The sequence below is a fragment of the Lagenorhynchus albirostris genome, chromosome 5 (assembly GCF_949774975.1).
Source record: "Lagenorhynchus albirostris chromosome 5, mLagAlb1.1, whole genome shotgun sequence".
NCBI lineage: Eukaryota > Metazoa > Chordata > Mammalia > Artiodactyla > Delphinidae > Lagenorhynchus > Lagenorhynchus albirostris.
In genome coordinates, this window is record NC_083099.1 from 17,854,362 (window position 1) to 17,873,861 (window position 19,500).

A 19,500-nucleotide genomic window follows, 5' to 3' on the forward strand; every position below is an offset into this window, starting at 1 on the left:
CTTTTAGAAAAGCATTTCAGAGAATTAGGTTTCAGGATTGACTGCAACATCAGAGGTCATGTTGTCCACCCAGGGTGTGGATCCCTGTAGAGTAACCTGGCTGTCTACGTTCATTCATTCATTTGTTCAGCATGCTCTAGGCACTAAACGCACAGCAGTGAACGAATAGGCTTGGTCCCTACCCTCAAAGGGCTTCCATTGTAACTGCTGTCAGTGTTCTCTTTGCCTACAAGTCCCAGAAATAATCCATTTTCTGATAAATACCAATTCTTTTAAAAGGGACCCAGGGCTTCCCTGGTGGCGCAGTGGTTGAGAGTCTGCCTGCCGATGCAGGGGACACGGATTTGTGCCCCGGTCCGGGAAGATCCCACGTGCCGTGGAGCGGCTGGGCCCGTGAGCCACGGCCGCTGAGCCTGCGCGTCCGGAGCCTGTGCTCCGCAACGGGAGAGGCCACAACAGTGAGAGGCCCGCGTACCGCAAAAATAAATAAATAAATAAAAGGGACCCTTTTGAAAGATATTATAAATCAAACACATTTAAATTTTTTATTTATTTATTTATTTTAAAATATTTTTATACAGTTTTAAAAAATTTGTATTGAAATACAGTTGATTTACAATGTTGTGTTAGTTTCAGGTATACAGCAAAGTGTTCAGTTATACATATATATATATATTCTTTTTTAGATTCTTTTCTATTATAGGTTATTACAATTTTTAAATTCATTTTTAAAGGTTTTTTCATTTACAGTTATTACAGAACATTGGCTATATTCTCCATGTTGTACGATCCATCCTTGAGCCTGTCTTATTCCCAATAGTTTGTACCTCCCACCCCTCATCTGTGTATTACCCCCAACCTCTGTACTGGTAACCATTACCTTGCTCTCTACACCTGTGAGTCTGCCTCTCTTTTGCTATATTCACTATTTGTTGCATTTTTTTAGATTCCACATATAAGTGATATTGTACATTATTTGTCTTTCTCTGTCTTATTTCACTTAGCATAACACCCTCCAAGTCCATCCATGCTGCTGCAATTGGCAACAGTTTGTTCTTTTTTATGGCTGAGTAGTACAAACACATTTTTTTAAATGGAGGCTCACCAGGTTTGCACAAATGTAAAGCAGCTTCATATTTCGGATCTTGATAAGATCAGAGGTACGAAGAAATATTCCACCTCGAAATCCATTCAGCTATTTTTCTTAAGAGGAGACTATCTAAATCATATAATGTTTTCCTTAATTCGATTCTAAAGGATAACAGAGATTATGGAGCAACACAAGATTGCTATTTATATCCTGAATTAAAAGAGCATCAAACAGGCCATGGATAATAATTATGGACTCAACAAATGTCTTCCCCGAAGTGTCAGAGTTTCGACAGTCTGAGCCTGGCAGCTGAGCTTGTGTGATGAGGTATTTCCAAAAGGGAGGCTCCAGGAAATGTGACAGTGAATTTCTAGAATCCCTTAGCACAGAGTTAAAAAGAAATTTACACTGGGCCTGTTTTTTTTTTTTTTTTTTCCTTATAAAGAAGGTAAATAATTCAGTATTCTGCCTCTGAAGTCCGGGGAAGTTTCGGCAGAGAGAGCAACTTCTCTGCACCAGAATAACTGTTTTAATGTTAGGATTTCAAAATATTGTCTTTTTTTTTTTTTTGGCTTTCATTTGTTTCTACTCACCCCACCCTTTCTAATTAAAACAGTACAATCTTCCATTTTTGTAGTATCCCTGGCCACACACACCTAAATCAAGCAGGCACCCTCAGAAGAGGTTATTGTCTTTCCTTTCAAGTACATTCCAGGGAGGGCCAGGGCTGGCTGGCGGGAGGCGCTCCCTTAGCCCGGGATGGACAGGGCTGCAGGATGCTTTCAACTGCTGTTGACTTTCTCACCTCCTCTCTTGATTTATTCCACAGGCAGGCTGCAGGCCAGTGGGGAGCTGGAAGGAAAGGAGGTTTGAAGTTTGCTTCCAGGAACACCTTCCTCTTACAGATGGGCCTTTGTCTTTCACACCCCTCCAGCTATTTGACACACCACCCCCTCCCCCAGCCAGTAGGAGAGGGTGCTTGTAAACCCGCATGTAATTATTCGTTTTAGGGAGCTAGATGGAAGACCACAAACTCTGAAAGAGATTCCCAAGCCTTTATTTTGCAACAGTCTTTCCACCCCCAGCTTGGATGTAGAGAAAAAATAAAGTTGTGGTGGAGCAGGGTAGGGGTGAGGTTACCAGGGGCAGCTTTCCAGATCTTTCTGAAATTGGCCTTTAAAATCTGAACTTATAACTTTGCTGGATGTGCTTGTGAATTCCCAGGACACTAGCTCCACCCTTATACGTTGAAAAGGATCAGAGACTATGTCCAGTTCCATCTCTTTTCCAATTCAGAGAGGGAAACTGTGTTCAGGGCAGTGAAACAGGCCACTTCATTAAATCCTCTAAACTGCCCGAAGGAGGGGGGTTGGTATTTCTGTTTTATAGCTGGGAAAACAAGCTCAGAGAAATGAAATAACATGCCCAAGTCCTATAGCCAGTAGGTGAAAGGGCTGAAAATTTGAGGTCTGCCGACCTCAATCTTTGGCTTTCCTCAGAGTGTAGTGGCTATGACAACAGGCTCTGGGGCCAGATCCTGGGAAAGTTGCTTAGTCTCTCTGTGCCTCAGTGCCCTCATCCATAAAATGGAGACAGTTGGGTTGTCAGGAGGATGAAATGAGATATAGTATGTTAAAGCACTTAGGGCAGTGCTTCACAAGTAGTAAGTGATACGCAAGTATTAGCTAACATCTCCACCTCCTAAAACATTTAACACCATGAGTAAGTAGCTCATTCTAGTAACTGCCTCACTGTGCCAGGTTCTTGATAAATATGCTTTTTAATCTTTATAACAGCCCAGCAAGATAAATCTTATGTCTTTTTTTTTTTCTTTTTCTTCAGATGAACAAACTGAAAGGTTAAAAATGTACTCCAAAATGTTATAGCTAGGGAGTAGCTCAGCTGGGATTTGAGCTTTCATCATTCTGAATCCAAGGACACTTTTTCTCCTGTGCCAAGGCCTGGTCATATCCAGTAGCATTTAACCCTCAACAACTGCTTGAAAATTCCAGTGGCCAGTAGCCCAGAGAATTGAGAAGCAGCCAGTTCTATCACTGAACGAACTACTAACTACAAAGCCCTCCATCAGATCTGCCTCCAGTCTGGGGTAGAAGGAATCTTCCTTCTTCCACGTGGCAATCAATAATAGTTTGAGAGCCATGGTGTACCACAAGTCTCTCTTAAACAGTCCCCTTGCTCCTTCGTAGGACATGACACTCTGACCGCTCCCTATCCTGATTTTTCTCCTCTGGTCACCCTTTGTAAAGATCGTGACAAAGTGTAGAACAATCTCCCCCTGCACATGGAGACTGGTAGGTCTAGAGAAGGAGTGCAGACGACTTGAGTTGGAAAGAAGGTTTGGAGCATGTAGATATCGGGGAGACGGACCCCATGAGGCTTGGCCCTTCTGTGTCATTTTCTGTTGGAGTCTGTCTCCCCCTCTAGAATCCTTGAAGAGGCAGGACACCGTCTGTATTTTTCATTGCTGTATCCCTGTTGCCGAGAACTGTACTGGGCACCTGGTAGTCTCCATAGTATTTTTTTTTTTAACATTTTAATTAAATTAATTAATTATTTATTTTTGGCTGTTTTGGGTCTTCGTTTCTGTGCGAGGGCTTCCTCTAGTTGTGGCAAGCAGGGGCCACTCTTCATCGCGGTGCGCGGGCCTCTCTCACTGTCGCGGCCTCTCTTGTTGCAGAGCACAGGCTCCAGACGCGCAGGCTCAGTAGTTGTGGCTCACGGGCCTAGCTGCTCCGTGGCATGTGGGATCTTCCCAGACCAGGGCTCGAACCCGTGTCCCCTGCATTAGCAGGCAGATTCTCAACAACTGCACTACCAGGGAAGCCCTCTCCACAGTATTTTTAAAAAATAAATACAGGAGCAAATGAATGACTTGTTGTGGGGACTGAGGGAGACAGTTGACTGAGATTTGGAGCTGGGAGAAGGGGTGACGGCATTAGGAGAAAGCTTGACGTCAGCAGGAAGAGCTGCTTTGGGGCCGGGTGAGGAGTGTACTGTGAGACATGGAGTTTCAGACCCCAGCTGGATGCTTTATTTTGGACTTCAGGGGTGGGAAAGGGGCAGGTAGTGGTTTGCTGTGGTCATGGTTGTCAGGGAAGGCATCCTGGGAAAGGTGATGTAACAGAACCCCTAAGGGTGGGGGGATATGTCTTGATGAAGAGGGACCCAAAGTACCGAGGACTTCAGGAAACTGAAGACTTGTTTGGGAGGATAGGGTGGGTGGGAGTGGAAGGGACACTGGGAAAGGATCTTGCTGAACTGGAGTGGAGGTGGGAGATGAGACAGACCAAGGGGCTCAGGTGTGTCTCCAGGTTAGCATGTGTTATCCTGCCTGCACCGGCGGGAGCTGGGGAGGGAGCACAGGGTTAGGGCAGCTGCACTGCCAGCTCTGAGTTGGAGACCTGAGTCTTGTCCTAGACCAGCCTTGTTCAACTGTCCCCCTGTTTCCACATCAGTTCACTTAGCCCAGTGCCCCATCTGCAGCCTTTGCTTCCGCTTCTCCTTCAGTCTTGACTCCCCCATCTTGGTCAGACTAAAGTCAGGTGTTTGCCTTTCATTTCTGCCCGGGCAAGGGCAGAGGAGGTCACGTGGCAGCCCAAATCATACTGCGTCTGGGGTTTAATTTTATACTTAAATTTAGTTTCTTTTTTTTTTTCTTTTTTAAATAAAAATCCTCCTTTCTTTGGACGGGGACGTGTTAGTGAGGTTAGTTCTTTTATTTCCAAACCTTAGATTTTGTATTGCTGTTTCAATTTATGAACAGAAATAGGAAACTGTTTTCATTCAAAAAAGGCTAGACCTTTAAAAATTCTAAATATGGGTATTTCTCTGGTAGTCCAGTGGTTAAGACTCCAAACTTCCACTGCAGGGGGTGCAGGGTCCATCCCTGGTTGGGGAAGTTCCACATGCCATGCAGTGTGGCAAAAAAAAAAAAAAAAAATCTAAATATGGAACTATTATAAGACATAATTGAATGAAATGAAACTTCTCACCATTCTCCACTTACATTAAAAATCAATTTTATGTTATACAAAAAGGTTTACAAACCGCTCCTTGGTAAAATTTTTAAAAAGTTATATTCTTAGCCTTACTGACTCATGATGAACTTCACATTTGGTGTAATCCTTCCAAGGTGAAAGTTGGCCAGGAAAAGTTGTCAGACCACTCAAAGTGGGTCAGTTCCATGTGGTAGTGTGACTTTTAAGGTTGTTTATTTGTGCTTTTGCTTTTGTTTAGTTTTCTGGGATTGGAATACAGAGCATAAGACGGTAATAATACTTAGTTAACATTTATTAAGTGATCTCGTGCGCCAGCACTGCTCTAAGTACCCTATATGTGTTACCTCATTTTATCACCACAGCTGCCCTATTGGGTGGATGCTGTTATTATCCTCACTTTAGCAATGGGGAACAAAGAAATTAGATAACTGGCTGGGAGATGGCATGGCCAGGGTTCAAATCCAAGCATTTGGCCCTGGAATCCCTGCCCATGACCACTCTGCCCTCCTGCCCATCTCCTGTGTTGGGAGCAGGAGAAACACCGTGGGATCATTTCATTAGGATGGAGTTTGAGCCTGGTTAGTTGGGATCTATACAGTAGACTGTTGTTTGACTCATACTTGTGGTTGAAGATGAGAATTGAATGATCTTAGTTAAGTTTTCCTTTTATTATTAATTATAATTTAAAATATTTCCATTTGAATTCCAGCAATATTTTTCATTTCTTCGTTGAGTGAATATTTTATCAAGTGCCCGCTATATGCCTGGGTTGTTATACACAGTGGGGATACAGAAGTGAACATGACAAATAAGGTCCCTTTCCTCTCTTTACATTCTAAAGAGAAAGACAGACGGTAAATATGTAAGTTTTCATCAAGAACACTGAATGTAATCTCTGACGAGATGGCATCTGTTGAGACAGACATCAATGAGGGAGTGAACTTCAGGACGATCTGAGGAGAGCGTTCCAAGCAGAACGAACAGTTGGAGCAGATGCCGGAAGTGGGAGGGGCAGTGGGGAGGGAGTGAAGGAGTGAGGGGGTCCCGTCCGAGACAAAGGAGGAGACGTGGACAGGGCTGTCAGGCAGGCTTTGTGGGCCGCCGTCCAGGTGGGATAGGGAGCAGGTGGGTTTGGAGCCAGGGGCCAACATAACCTTCACAGTGGCTGCTGTGACTTAAGAATAATCTTAGAGTAATCTCGAAGAAAGTGTTGCCCCCTCGGAAAAGTTTCTAACTCAGACTGGCCTAATTTATATTGCAAAGTTAGTTTTCAGGTATATTCAACACCTTTTCTGTATTCTCTCTCCCAAGTTAGTCATTCGGAGGCGAAAATGATAGTGCGAGCCCCCTACAGGCAGAACGGAGCATTGCCTCTTATGATGCCGTGGGGGTCAAGTCCTCAAAGTAGTTAGGGAAACATCGATGCTGAGGAATGGAACTTCAGTTATCTTTCATTTTAAATAGAGGGGACAGACGTGAAATGGCACCATGACACATTTTCCCTGATATATAATAGTATAGGTTCTTCCAGCTTTGGTTATTATAAATAGTTCTTTTGAATTTCATTTATATATTTAGCCACACACAAGCATTCTTTTAAAATGCATATTGTATCTATTTGACCTATTCCCAGAGTAATTTAAATGAAGAGGAAAGCTTAAAATATCAGAAACTAGATATTTTTCTTATAATTTAAACGTTTTATTTTCATATGATATATCATTAGAGATGACAAATAATTCATATATACATTGTATCTATATTTTTTTCCCCAGTGAAGTTCCAGAAATGATTCTTATTATATTGAAATGCAGACCACCTGGAAACTGCAAATTCAACTAGTGTTCTTAAGATATATGGTGATAAAATTGTGTCACATGTAAAGAAATGCAGCAGTCTCTTCAAGCTGTATGTTTAAATGGGTATCCGTTTAGGGGTACACTCCACATTTATTCAGAAAGTTTGGAGAATTGGAATATTCTAGTTACAGTTGATTTTTTTGGTTAATGAAGGTTATTGCCCAAAGGATCTTTGCATTTACAGTTTATAAAGGACTAGAAATTATATCATTGACTAGCTGTCTTCAGACTGTGTGTATGAGTCTGTTTGAGAGGTTGGTGGCCTCTGTGCTCTTCACACCAGGTCCAATCCCTGTTATTCTTGTGTGTGAGGCCTCCGGGTAAGCTTTGGTTGGAAGATAAGATTTCTAATGCACACTGCCTACCACATAAAAACAACTATAGGAAATAATTCAGTTTTTCTAGATTTAGTCAGAAGTTACTTCCAAGATTGAGATTAAAATCCCCCTTAAAAAAAAAAAAACTCCATTTTTTGGTTTACTTTTTACAGATTACTGAATAAAATTTGTTAGTTAAGTATTTGATTATTTGCAATCGAAATGAACAGAGGTGAACCAAGAGCCCTGTCTAGACAGGGTATTTATTTCAGTATAAGTTGACAATGCAGTTTCTTATCAATCAGGTCTTCATGGTTTATAAGAGTTATGCTACCATAACTCCTCAGAACAGTATAATGAACTCTAATAACCGAAAGTTTTTATGGCCGATGATTTCACTAGACTTGTCTAGACAGCAGTTACTCTCTAAAATCATTGTGTGTCAGGGCTGGAAGGGATCTAACACAGACACTGTAGCTTAGATGGTCTAAATATTCTGTTTGCCATTGTAGCCATGGTTTTGGGGTTTTGAGGGATGGTGAGACCAGTGATTCAGCCTGCGTGGTGGGAAACCGATAGGCATAAATATGCCGAGGGCCTAACTTTGGTTTTGGATGCATGTATAAATATATAAAAGTATTATTCTCTGGAAACAGCAGCAAATTTGAAAGGAATTTGATGTCTGGTCATGTTTGTCAAAATGGGAGAGACTCCCTAGAGGTTATATCTAGAGAAAGTAATTGCAGTCAGATTTGTAAACTTTTGGATTGACTCTCCTTGGCAAAGTAGTGCTAGCTTAAAAAAATGCTAGTGTTTTAATTTTTGCTAATGAAATCCACGTGCTATCGAATAGTTAATCGTCAGTGGGATTTGGATTGCATGTGCATGGTGCCCCAAACTTCAGCCATTTTAGTCAACAAAATAATTAGTAACATAGAAAAACTTATTGACTAACAAGCTTTTAAACTGGTTGTTCTGCTCTCCTGGTTATTATTATTATTTTATTATTATTATTTTTTTTGGTATGCGGGCCTCTCACTGTTGTGGCCTCTCCCGTTGCGGAGCACAGGCTCTGGACGCACAGGCTCAGCGGCCATGGCTCACGGGCCCAGCTGCTCCGCGGCATGTGGGATCTTCCCGGACCGGGGCACGAACCCGCGTCCCCTGCATCGGCAGGCGGACTCTCAACCGCTGCGCCACCAGGGAAGCCCTCCTGGTTATTATTGATATCAAACTGCCAGACGTGACAATGCAGAGCCAGAACTCTGTAATCCCGCTGCTTTACTGGCCTCTAAGCAGCAAAGACCAGAATGTACCTGCTAGTCCAGAGGAGTCCAACTGCTTTGATTGACTTAGATTTGGTCTGAGCACCTGGGGTAAAAATAGTCTTGTCTCTGAGAAAGTGTCTTGAGAGGCCCTTATATGATTTGGGGTTTTTTTGGTGGGGGGTGGGTGGGTACACGGGCCTCTCACTGTCGTGGCCTCTCCCGTTGCGGAGCACAGGCTGCGGACGCGCAGGCTCAGCAGCCATGGCTCACGGGCCCAGCCGCTCCGCGGCATGTGGGATCTTCCCGGACCGGGGCACGAACCCATGTCCCCTGCATCGGCAGGCGGACTCTCAACCACTGCGCCACCCGGGAAGCCCTGATTTGGGTATTTTAAGCAATTGGATGGGTTAGATAGTTGCTATGTAAGTGCCTTGAGGGCAAATATTGCATGAGCTTCTCATTAACTTTGTGAATGTGAGAAAGTGACTTATATCTATAAGATTTCTTCAGAGAAAGAACACTAATGATTTCCTGATGATTTTGATGTATGAGGAATAAACGTAAAGCGCTTTTGTGTTTGGTGAAAAGTTTTTATGCGAAGCATCCTTTGCTCCGATCCTTATGACAATGAAAGAATCACTGTTGCCTCTCCCTCGGACTGTCACCTCTCTGTAGGAAGCCGCCCTCTGTAGACAGCTCCCCATGGAAGCCGAGACTCTAGCCACGGTTCAGGCTGCCGTCAACCCACCCGCCATGACTCCAGACATGAGATCCATCACTAATAATAGCTCGGATCCTTTCCTCAATGGGTAAGTCAACATTTTAGGGCCACCTATTTTTGCTTTCTTTATTATGTAGTTTACAGTATAACAGATCTTTGTTTATGTTGGGAAAAGCTGGGGAGCTTGGAGGATGGGGTTAAGATAGAGGGAGGATGTGGAGGGAGGTGGCAGGAAAAAAAAAGTGGAGGAAGAAGTCATCTACCTTTTTTTTAAAAAATCTCAAATTCAAAAATTGGTGCTATAGCATGGAGTAAACCCCTAGTCAATAATTTGAAAATGGGGATGAACTTAACGATTTCAATGGGATGGTGTTGTATAGTAATTATTTAGAAGAATTTTGTGGTTTTATGTAGCCAACAGGGGATAAAAAGCATGTCATATGGCAAATAAGGGAGCAACACAATTAAGAGGTGATGTTTGTGGCGAAACGTGAATAAGGTCTATAGTTTAGTTAATAGTATTATACATTGTCTGTTCCTGGTGTTGATCACTGTACTATGGTTGTGTACCATGTCCTTGGGGAAGCTGGGAACAGGATGCACAGGAACTCTGTACTCTTTTTACATCTTCTGTGTGATTCTAAAATTATTTCACAATTTAAAATTTTCATTAAAACAAAAAGGTGTTGTTTTAAAATATGAAATATATGAGCAGAAGGAAAAGGTGATTGAACCAGAAATATCTTCATGAGTAGAAGTAGTCAACCTTAATTGTAGCCTTTTAAACCCAAATAAAAGGCAGTATTCTATTTCCTGTGTCTTTTCTGCCCTTGCAGAGTCTTCTGGCAAACAAGCAAATACAGTTATGAAAGTTATTAAAAATAGAGAGATGAAAACAAACAGTAAGGGAAATAATGAAAGAAAGGCGTTTTTAAATGATTGATTTAAAACTACTTCAAACGTAGAGAAGAGTATAAAGAATAACTTAAGATTTACCCGTGTACCCAACTCCCACATTTTGCATATTTCCATAGATCTTTTTTTTTTTTGAATAAGTATTACAATTAATACTTAAACCCTTCCCCACCACCACTGAAATCCATTTCTTTCCCGTCTTCGCTCCCTAGTGGTAGCCACTATTTGGAAATTGTTGTGTATCCATCACACCCATTTTTTTTTCTTTTTTCATCACACATATTTTTATATTTCTTATTGCCTGTTAATGTCTGTATCCAGAAACAATATTCAACTTCGTTTTCGGTTTTGAAAAAGTGTACATAAATGGTATCATTCTCTGTATGTAGAATGGTGTTCAAATTGTTATTTTGAGATGAAAAGGGAATCAGTGTCAATTTAGTATGAATGGCCAGGTTTTTTTTGCTTACAATTTATTAATTTCACTGACACAGGGATATATGTTTCAAAATTAAAAGGAAGTGCAAAGTCCACCTCCCTTTGTTATCTGAAGATCGGGCAGGTTGACAGAACTACACTAGTTGAGGGTCTTCATGACTGTATTTTAATTTTGAAATTTCTTTCCGTCTTTTGCTCTGCAGGGGGCCATATCATTCGAGGGAGCAGAGCACCGACAGCGGCCTGGGGCTAGGGTGCTACAGCGTCCCGACCACTCCGGAGGACTTCCTCAGCAACGTGGATGAGATGGACACAGGTAGGAGCCAAGCCTGCGAGGCCTTGCAGTAGGTTTGCACTTTTAAATTGTCTCTTTAGTCATCTCGATTCGTTTTTTTTTTTTTTTTTTGGCTACACCGCTCAGCATGCGGGATCTTAGTTCCCTGACCAGGGATGCAGCCTGTGCCCCCTGCATTGGAAGAGCGGAGTCTTAACCACTGGACCGCCAAGGAAGTTCCCTAGTCCTCTCAATTCTAAAATCCAACGAGAGACACTTAACCTCAGCAACAACATAAACTAACAGCTGAAAAGCCACTGGAACCCAGGCACTATTAATAAACTCTAGCCCCTTCCCCATAGTTTATACAAATATAGTTTTTTTTTTAATTCCAGGAGTAGCCTTTTATTTTATTTTTTTTTAACATCTTTATTGGAGCAAATATAGTTTTATATATGGGCACAGGATTTTAGTTTCTGCTTTTTTCTTCTCTCTCCCTCCCTCCCTCCCTTCCTTCCTTTTGTTTGTCCTTGCTTCATATAACCCTTTCCTCACAATTACATTAACATACCACTGTCTGCTTTGCCATTCTTCCACAGTGGAATATTTATGCTTTTTTCTAGCTTTTGGTTGTAATGTACAGGTCACCAGTGTGCAAATTTTTTCATGTCATTAACTGCATTTGGGAAGTAATTGGCAGTGGTCATTTGGAAAGTTAAGCAACTCAGAGGATTCTAAAATGTCAGCTCCAAATCTTAACATGGTAACAGTGTCCTCCCCCGGCAGTTAAATTTAACATAGTTCCTGGCCTGCCCTGCTTTCAGGTTAGGCCTCAGCTGGCTTCCCGGTTACCTCCTTTTCACCATTTCTCTAGGAGCGATGCCTCCAAATTTGGTCAAGGCTTAATTATCAAAGTCCTAAACTCCCAGAAGATATTCTGAAACCAAAATTAAATGACAGCTAACAACAAGGACCTACTGTATAGCAGAGGGAACTATATTCAATATCTTGAAATAACCTATAATAGAAAAAAAATCTGAAAAAGAATATCTATATAAATATCTATATCTATATAAATATCTGTATCTGTATCTATATCTATATCTACATCTATAGGTATACAACTGAATCACTTTGCTGCACACCTGAAACCAACTCAACATTGTAAATCAACTATACTTCAATTAAAAAAAAACACCCTGAAAATGGACTTAAAAAATTAAATAATAACCTCTTTGGAGCTGTTCATGCAAGTTTCTCCTCCATCCTCACTGTTGAAAGAAAATCGTTCTGTGATGAAATGATTGCTTTCCCCAGTGCCCTTGTCCAGAGCGCCCGTGTTTGTTACCCTCTGCTCCTCGATGACTGCACTTTGTGCTCTAAAACTAAACGACTGGTCAGACAAAAGTCAAACTTGGCCAGAAGGTTGGAGCAGCTGTTCCGGGCTCTCCGTGCAGCCCATCATCTACTTGTTGAGAGAATTGCACAGACTGCCTTGTGAGGAGTCACACAGGAATAGTTTGAACTGTTTGTTTTGTTATTCTTCAATTTATTACTTCAGCCTTCTCCCTCCCTTCCTGCTTCCCTCCCTCCCTCTCTTCATCCCTGTCTTTATTTTTCGGTGTGAGATTTATCTTGCCCTCTTCAGACCTGCCTGATGAAGTGGCTCCTTCCTGTGTTTAATAATTGTTTGCTTTCATCTTTTAAACACTGGGAAGCCAGTAAAGATAAAAAGCAAAGTTAAATAAGAAATGACTCAGGAGATCTAAATCCAAGCTTGACATTTAAAAATAAAAGAAGATGGATTCTATTCTATGGCTTTTTAAAATGACATTGAGTGGAGAAGTAGGGAATGTTTTTGAAGCCAAAATGTAGAATTAAGTGGTGTCCTGAAAAGAGCATAGTCATTGCAGTCAGGCAACCTGAGCTGGACCTTTGCTTCTCTACTTCTTAGTAATGACTTTGGGTAAGTGACATAACCTCCCAGGGGCCTCAGATTTCTCACCTATAAAGTAGGAGTAATGTGCTCATCTTGTAGAGTTGTGAGGGCTCATGAGGTCACAGAGCTTGGCACAAAGTTGTCTTCTCCTCTTCTCCTCCTTCTAAGAAGGATGAAGTAATGTACAAGTTGGTCTTGTTAAATGTTAGGGTTCCAGGTTAACCTGGTGTAGTGAGTGTCAGCCTGTTGGGTTTAGGGTCACATCTGTGAAGCCTTTCTAGGGAGTGGGCATAAACCCCCTCAAGGGGAGAAGTACAATTACTTTTTCAGGAACAAGATGAGGAAAAGCTGAGCTCAAGTGTGGCTGGCAAATATCTAGTAGATGCACTGATCACATGCTGACCACATGCTGAATGGGAACAAGCCAGCTGAACACTCCCTTTGCAAAATACACATGGAAACAACAGCTGGACATGGTGTGAGGATAGAGTAGAGGGAATAACAGGAGCAAAGGCTGGAAGTCATCCACCTTCCAGAATATTCTGCAATAATCACACCCTTTTAAGAATTGCTTGTTTTTTTTTGGTCTGTCCCACTTTTCACTCATTCATTCATTCATTTTTATTATCTATGCAGATATGCATCCTTTATATTTTAATTGAGGTATAGTTTCCGTATAATATTATATAAGTTACAGGTGTACCGTACAGTGATTCACAATTTTTAAAGGTTATACTCCATTTATAGTTATTGTAAAATATTGGCTATATTCCCCATGTTGTACACTATGCCCCACTTTTTAAATGGATAAAACTGCAAAGACCCAAAATATTACTACGAGGTTGCAGAGTTGCTCCAAAGAGAGAGATTTTAAGATTGTTAACCTTATTGAAGAACCTTAACTAGTCTCCTCATGCTTTCCATGCCCAAGGAGAAAGGATAAGAGGAATTCTTTTAAACAGAGAGATTTTATTTGGTTAAAAAATGAATTCTTAAAAAAAAATGAATTCTTGACTTATTAAAAAGTTAAAATGGGAAATCAGTAGAGATGAATAATTCTAACTGGAGATGAAGAAAAAAAGACATCCAGCACTTTAGATTGGCTGATTTTTCAGGGCAGATAGTTTTTTTAAGCCTCGTTTCCATTTGTTACACTCTAGTGGGTAGAAAAAAGTTATTTTGGATTTTCTTTTCTAAACTAATGTTTTTCAAGTCAGTAACACAACAGCATTGAGGTCATGTTGAACTCGATTTAACTTTTAAAATACTGCCTTTTGCAATGAAAATCCTATAAAATAGTCCTAAGAGTCATTGATATTTTATGAGTTATAGAAAAGCCATCAAGTTTTACTACCACCAAAATGCAAGTTTGAGTATTTTTCCCTCATCACTCAGAAAAATGTACTTTTTCTCCTTGGAAAATGCATATGGTTAAAATGAGTTTTCTCCTGTTTTGCTCAGAATAGTGAAATTCCTAAGCAGGCTTTTCAGGAAGGCTACCGTACTTGTAGGGCACAAAAGCTAATTTAATACGTTTCTTAAAAGTGATTCCATGGTGAAAGCTGGCCATAGTTTTCAATGCACTGTGAAGTGTGACTGTGAGGTGTATTTTATCCCTTCAGAAAATTGGTTGGGGTTCTTGGAATAAGCCAGTTGCTCTGATATTATGTCATTAACTGTGATTGAGTTCCCAGGTTTTTCTTCCTCTCAGCACAATCAACAAGCAATGCGTTTTTGTATTTTCCTAAGTGTGTATGTATGAAAGAAGCCCAGAGCCATGGATGTGTGGCAGATATTACATGGCACCTAACTCCAATTTGTGAAGGTGCTATAATCCCAATTTCAGACAGGTGAAGTGTGTCTAAATAAGGTTACACAGCTAAAAAGCTCCGTCTCCTGGTACAATTGTCCGTACGTCTTCTCCTATACTATCATTCATGAAGAGCATGTATTCCACATGTTATATCCCAGACACTTAACTTTCCTCTGGAACAGCATTCTCTCAACTAGGTTCTATAGACTCTAGTTCTATTAGGATATAAATTCGGCCAAAATTGCATTCGATGATAAAATGGCTTTAGGTCATAGTGGCTTAAGCAAAATATATCAGACTTTCTTATTACAAGACTTCTCAGAACCTTAGTCAGCTCCCATGCATTGTGACTCACATGCATTGTGAGAAGCGTAGATACTTGCGGGCTGTATGTGTGTGTGGAGTGAGGGGGGTGAACTGCAACACCCCCTCTCTAAAATACTTTGAAAATGACCCCTAGAGTCATCAATGAAGGTAGCTTTTTAAAAACGTGGTTAAAAGAAACTTCTCACTACTCTCTTTGAACATAAAGAGGGATGATACGGGCAAATTTGAGCTTACAGTTAAATCATTGGATTATAGCTCTGTGATAAGGTTTTTATGACAGGCAGGGCCTCTCTACTCAAACCAGCTCTTCACGCCGTTGTCATGGGAAGTCATTGATTGTAGGTCAGGTCCACAGCACCCTCATTTGCTCCTTTCCTCTTTCCCTGGATTTACCCATTCTGGACAGTGTCTACCCAGAACAATGAAAGGTTCACCTGGCATCTCTGCATCTCTTAGGAGTGAGCATCTCCAATTCAGTTTCAATAATGTGGAAGCTGAACTTTTGCACAGAGATGAAATATTTTAGACCTGCAGCAATAAAATCTTCTGGTGGAATGTAGACACAGTGGAAATGAAGATGAGAGTTATGTTGACACTTGAATCTGTCCCTCTTTCAAGAGCTCTAAAAAAGAATTAAAATGGTTTCATTTCATTCTGTTATAGGAGAAAATGCAGGCCAGGCACCCATGAACATCAACCCTCAGCAGACCCGGTTCCCTGATTTTCTTGACTGTCTTCCGGGAACAAATGTTGATCTAGGAACTTTGGAATCTGAAGATCTGATCCCCCTCTTCAATGATGTAGAATCTGCTCTGAACAAAAGCGAGCCTTTTCTAACCTGGCTGTAAGCAGTACCACTGTAGCTTGGATGCAGCCGTGACCTGACATTTCCTGGGCCTCTTGGAAAAAGCGATGGAGCAGAGCAAGTCTGCAGGTGTGCCGCTTACTGCCTCCGTGACGCATGCTCCCTCCTTTCCTTGTGGCCAGTTTAATCATTGCCTGGAGTTGATTGACAGTAACGTAAGTTAAACATAAATAAACATTCTATTTTCATTTTCTGCAAGCCTGCCTTCCTGTGATGGGTGATGCAGAATTGTTTCAGCAGAATTGATTATGCAGAATTGCTTCTCTGCTTTCCTTTCTGCTGCCCCATGACTAAGCTTTATGGGTGTTAGCTGAAATTTATACGTCAATTGATTATAAACCATGAAAAGCTGACCACAGGCAGTGACTTCTGACAGGCGGCTCGGTCCAGGAAATGTACACAAAATTCAACCTGATTTACAGTTTCAAAAACTGTATTGATGACATTAGTACCAAATGCTTTAAAAAATATTTAACTTGAGCTTTAAAAATCATTGTACAGATAGTAAAATTCTGCTGTTTGGAATACAATGTAGTCTGGGATCCATGCTGGTTCTGTTGGTTCTTATTACCCTGTATTCACAAAGGCACACACAGTCCTATTGTAGTTTATCCTTTAGCATTTTACTGCACAGCATCTAGCCAGCTAGTCCTTCCAGCAGGAGAGTAACAGCAGCGTTAGTCACAGCTCCTACACTAAGATCTTATGAAAGAGACCAGTTTGGTACTAATTATGAACATCTATTAAACAAAGGTTTTTAAAATTACAAGTTGGATTTTTTTTTTGTTTTTAAACTGCAGCTTAGAACTCAAATGTTTATTTTATGAAGCACTATCATTTTGTAGCTGATGACAAAGGGCAGTCAAATGTTTTTGATAAATCAGTGACAACTGTATCTCTGTCTTTTGAAACCGTTCTGAAAACATCAGGACCACGTAGCTTTCAACCTGATGGCACACGCAGTAAGCTGTTGCTTTTAAACTTCCAAAGCCTTGTCGGTTTTGCTTCTTTCAAGATTTCAAGGGTTTAAAGTAATCTTATCTGTGAAACTGTTTGAAGGATGAAGCAGATCTCTGACTGACATGTAAAAAAATGCCCCCTGAGGGTGTATGGTGGAGACATGTTTCTGAAGTCACTAATGTTGATTCCTAAGTATATTATCCTAACCTTGTTTGCTACAGTTGGTATAAAAAGGCATGAAATATGTACTCAATACCTCTTATGTAACCAAAACCGTTTTTTATTAGCTTTTAAGGACTGAGAGAGAGCATTGGGTTTGCCTGGCATGCACCCTGCCTGCATTGCCAATGAAGTCCTCAACTGTTTAATATTTTGAACGGACATTATTTATAATCTATGAATTTAATATCTTTTTTTGAGAGACATTAATAATGCAGGTCTCTGAGAGGAACCTTTCCATTCCCGAGGGGCTTATTTGCTGGGGATCTGAGATCCTTTTCGATCTACCAAAAGATAGATGGCAGAATACATCTTATCTTGTTGGAAAGAAAGCAAGTGTAAAGGTCAGAGATGAAGTAGTAAAGTTAGGGAATATAGTGGAAAGGCTGTTAGGTGTGAAATGCAAATAGACAAGCTATAGTACTCCAAAAGCAAGACGAGCAGGAGGTATGAGGTGCCCCCAAAGAGCAAAGCAACAATTTTCTCCTACAGTCTTTGTACCAAAAGACTGTTGTAGAAGAAAAGAAGGCTTCGGTGCACTTTATGTGGGAGAAGGAGGGGCAGGGCTAGTCTTGTCCTGTCTACGCTGATGTTAAGTGTGTAGGCGGACAAGACCATAAACCTACCATTGCTTCCAACACAATGAAGTGACTTTTTTCCCCTGAAGGACCCATGGTTTCTGTTCCTCTGATTCCTTCTCTCTCTCTCGAAGCGCTCTGAGAGAGATGGGGGCAGATGTTTCTTTAGCTACTAAATTGGAGGGAGCACTATTTCTTTTCCTCTTGTGTTAGCAATAATTGCAAAAAGCATTGTACATTCTTTCTAAGAAAAAGCAAAAAAAAAAAAAGACTCAGAAACAAGGGACCTAGTAAAACTGAGCAGTGTTACTGTATTTTTAAAAAATATTTTTATAGACTCATTTTCAGGTTATTAAACATAAAAGAAACAGATACCCCTCTCTTTTTAAAGCAGTTAAAACATCGATGATTTGTATTATCAATTTTTAGACGTAATTTCCTAGTAAGCTTGTGGCATTAGAAAACACTAGAAGAATTTTTTTAGTGAAATTAGTTGGAACATTTATTAATGAACATAACAATTATTTTTCCAGAATTAAATATGGACCCTGACTATGTGTTTACTAATAAATGAAGCCAGATATAATTTTTGTTGTTATTTTTAAGGCCATAAAATATGGCCTTTGTTAAAGAACACTAAAGCTAGAAATCTAAAGTAAGAACAACTCTTTAAAGGCTCTTTCCTATTATTGTGTTAAAACCCCTGCAGAATTCATGATAAGGTGCTATTTATACTATATTTCTTATTATAAAAGAACTGCCACAATATCTCACCTTTTTAGTCCTAAATCAGTCAATAAATTTCAACATTTCATCCAATAATTTTGCCAGAGAAAAGGCAGATTAAAAATTGAAATGGAAAAATAATTTCAGAGATCTTTCAAGGTTTTTATTCCCCCTGATAAAACACATTTTCTTGAAGTAAATACATTGTCAAAACCTATTTGCAATTCTATGAAATCTTAGTAATTGTTAGCGTTTCACCATAGAGTTTAGGATGTGAAATGCCATTTCTTTTCACTGGTTATACAATATACATGAAAACAGAGTAAAACATTTAGCTTGCTGGGGTGCTGCTGACTCCAGCTTGGGAGAAAAGCTCTCTGTAGAAGAAGGTGATCTGGAGTGAGTTCTGTTAGCGACAAGTTGTGTTCTCATGACATAATTGGAAAGTAACTTCCGAAAGTGCCAATTTATGAAAAATAAAAGCTGTTAAAAGGAAATTGTAGATTAATTTAATTGGGAAAATGGGTGATTGACAGAGACCGTTTCCCTAACACACTACATCATTTATGTGTTAGTATTTTAACTTTTAAAAAAATTATTTCTACATTTTGTAATATGACATATGTGTGTTTATTTTTAATTTAGATTGCTATACATACAGAAAGTATGCAGAAAAATCAGTCAGCTCAAACCATTTTAACTGGAGTTTGGTACTGGTTTTTACTTCTCTGATTCTGTATAAGAAAAATAAATACAGTTGAATTTCCACTTGGAACCTTTATCTCGTCGTTATTTGTGTGTGTTCCTTTTACTGAGGGCTTTGGGTGGTACTGAAGAAAGGCTTATGTAACCCTCCTGGCAGACAATGAAAGAAATAAATTTTGTAGGCAAACATTTTTTTGGCTCAAATGCCTGGTCTTAAATATTCTAAATGTCCACAGAATTCTGGTTTCTACTTTATTTGAAGTAACTCACTGAGACTTTAAAAACTATATATATATATATGTATATATATATTTTTTCTAAATCACACAGTCCTTCCAACACCCTCACAGATTTGACTGAGACATCAGAACTATAGGATTCTTAGGCGTTCCTCTGTTATTAACAACAAGCTGTGGCTTCTCGTCAAAACTGAAAAACAGCTCATCATTCATTCTGAGTGTAGGCTT

At 40.2% G+C, this 19,500-nt stretch overlaps 1 protein-coding gene across 2 annotated transcripts in view; it reads left to right on the forward strand.

Moving 5' to 3' along the window:
* WWTR1 (WW domain containing transcription regulator 1) overlaps nt 1-19,096 on the forward strand; it is a 132,198-nt gene extending 113,102 nt beyond the window's left edge. For both annotated transcript variants that reach the window (XM_060149643.1, XM_060149644.1), the window contains exons 5-7: nt 9,229-9,362; nt 10,831-10,943; nt 15,644-19,096. In XM_060149643.1, the coding sequence (XP_060005626.1) occupies nt 9,229-9,362; nt 10,831-10,943; nt 15,644-15,828 (432 nt within the window). In that variant the 3' untranslated portion in view covers nt 15,829-19,096. The remainder of the gene's footprint in view (nt 1-9,228; nt 9,363-10,830; nt 10,944-15,643) is intronic.
* The last annotated feature ends 404 nt before the right edge of the window (nt 19,097-19,500 follow it).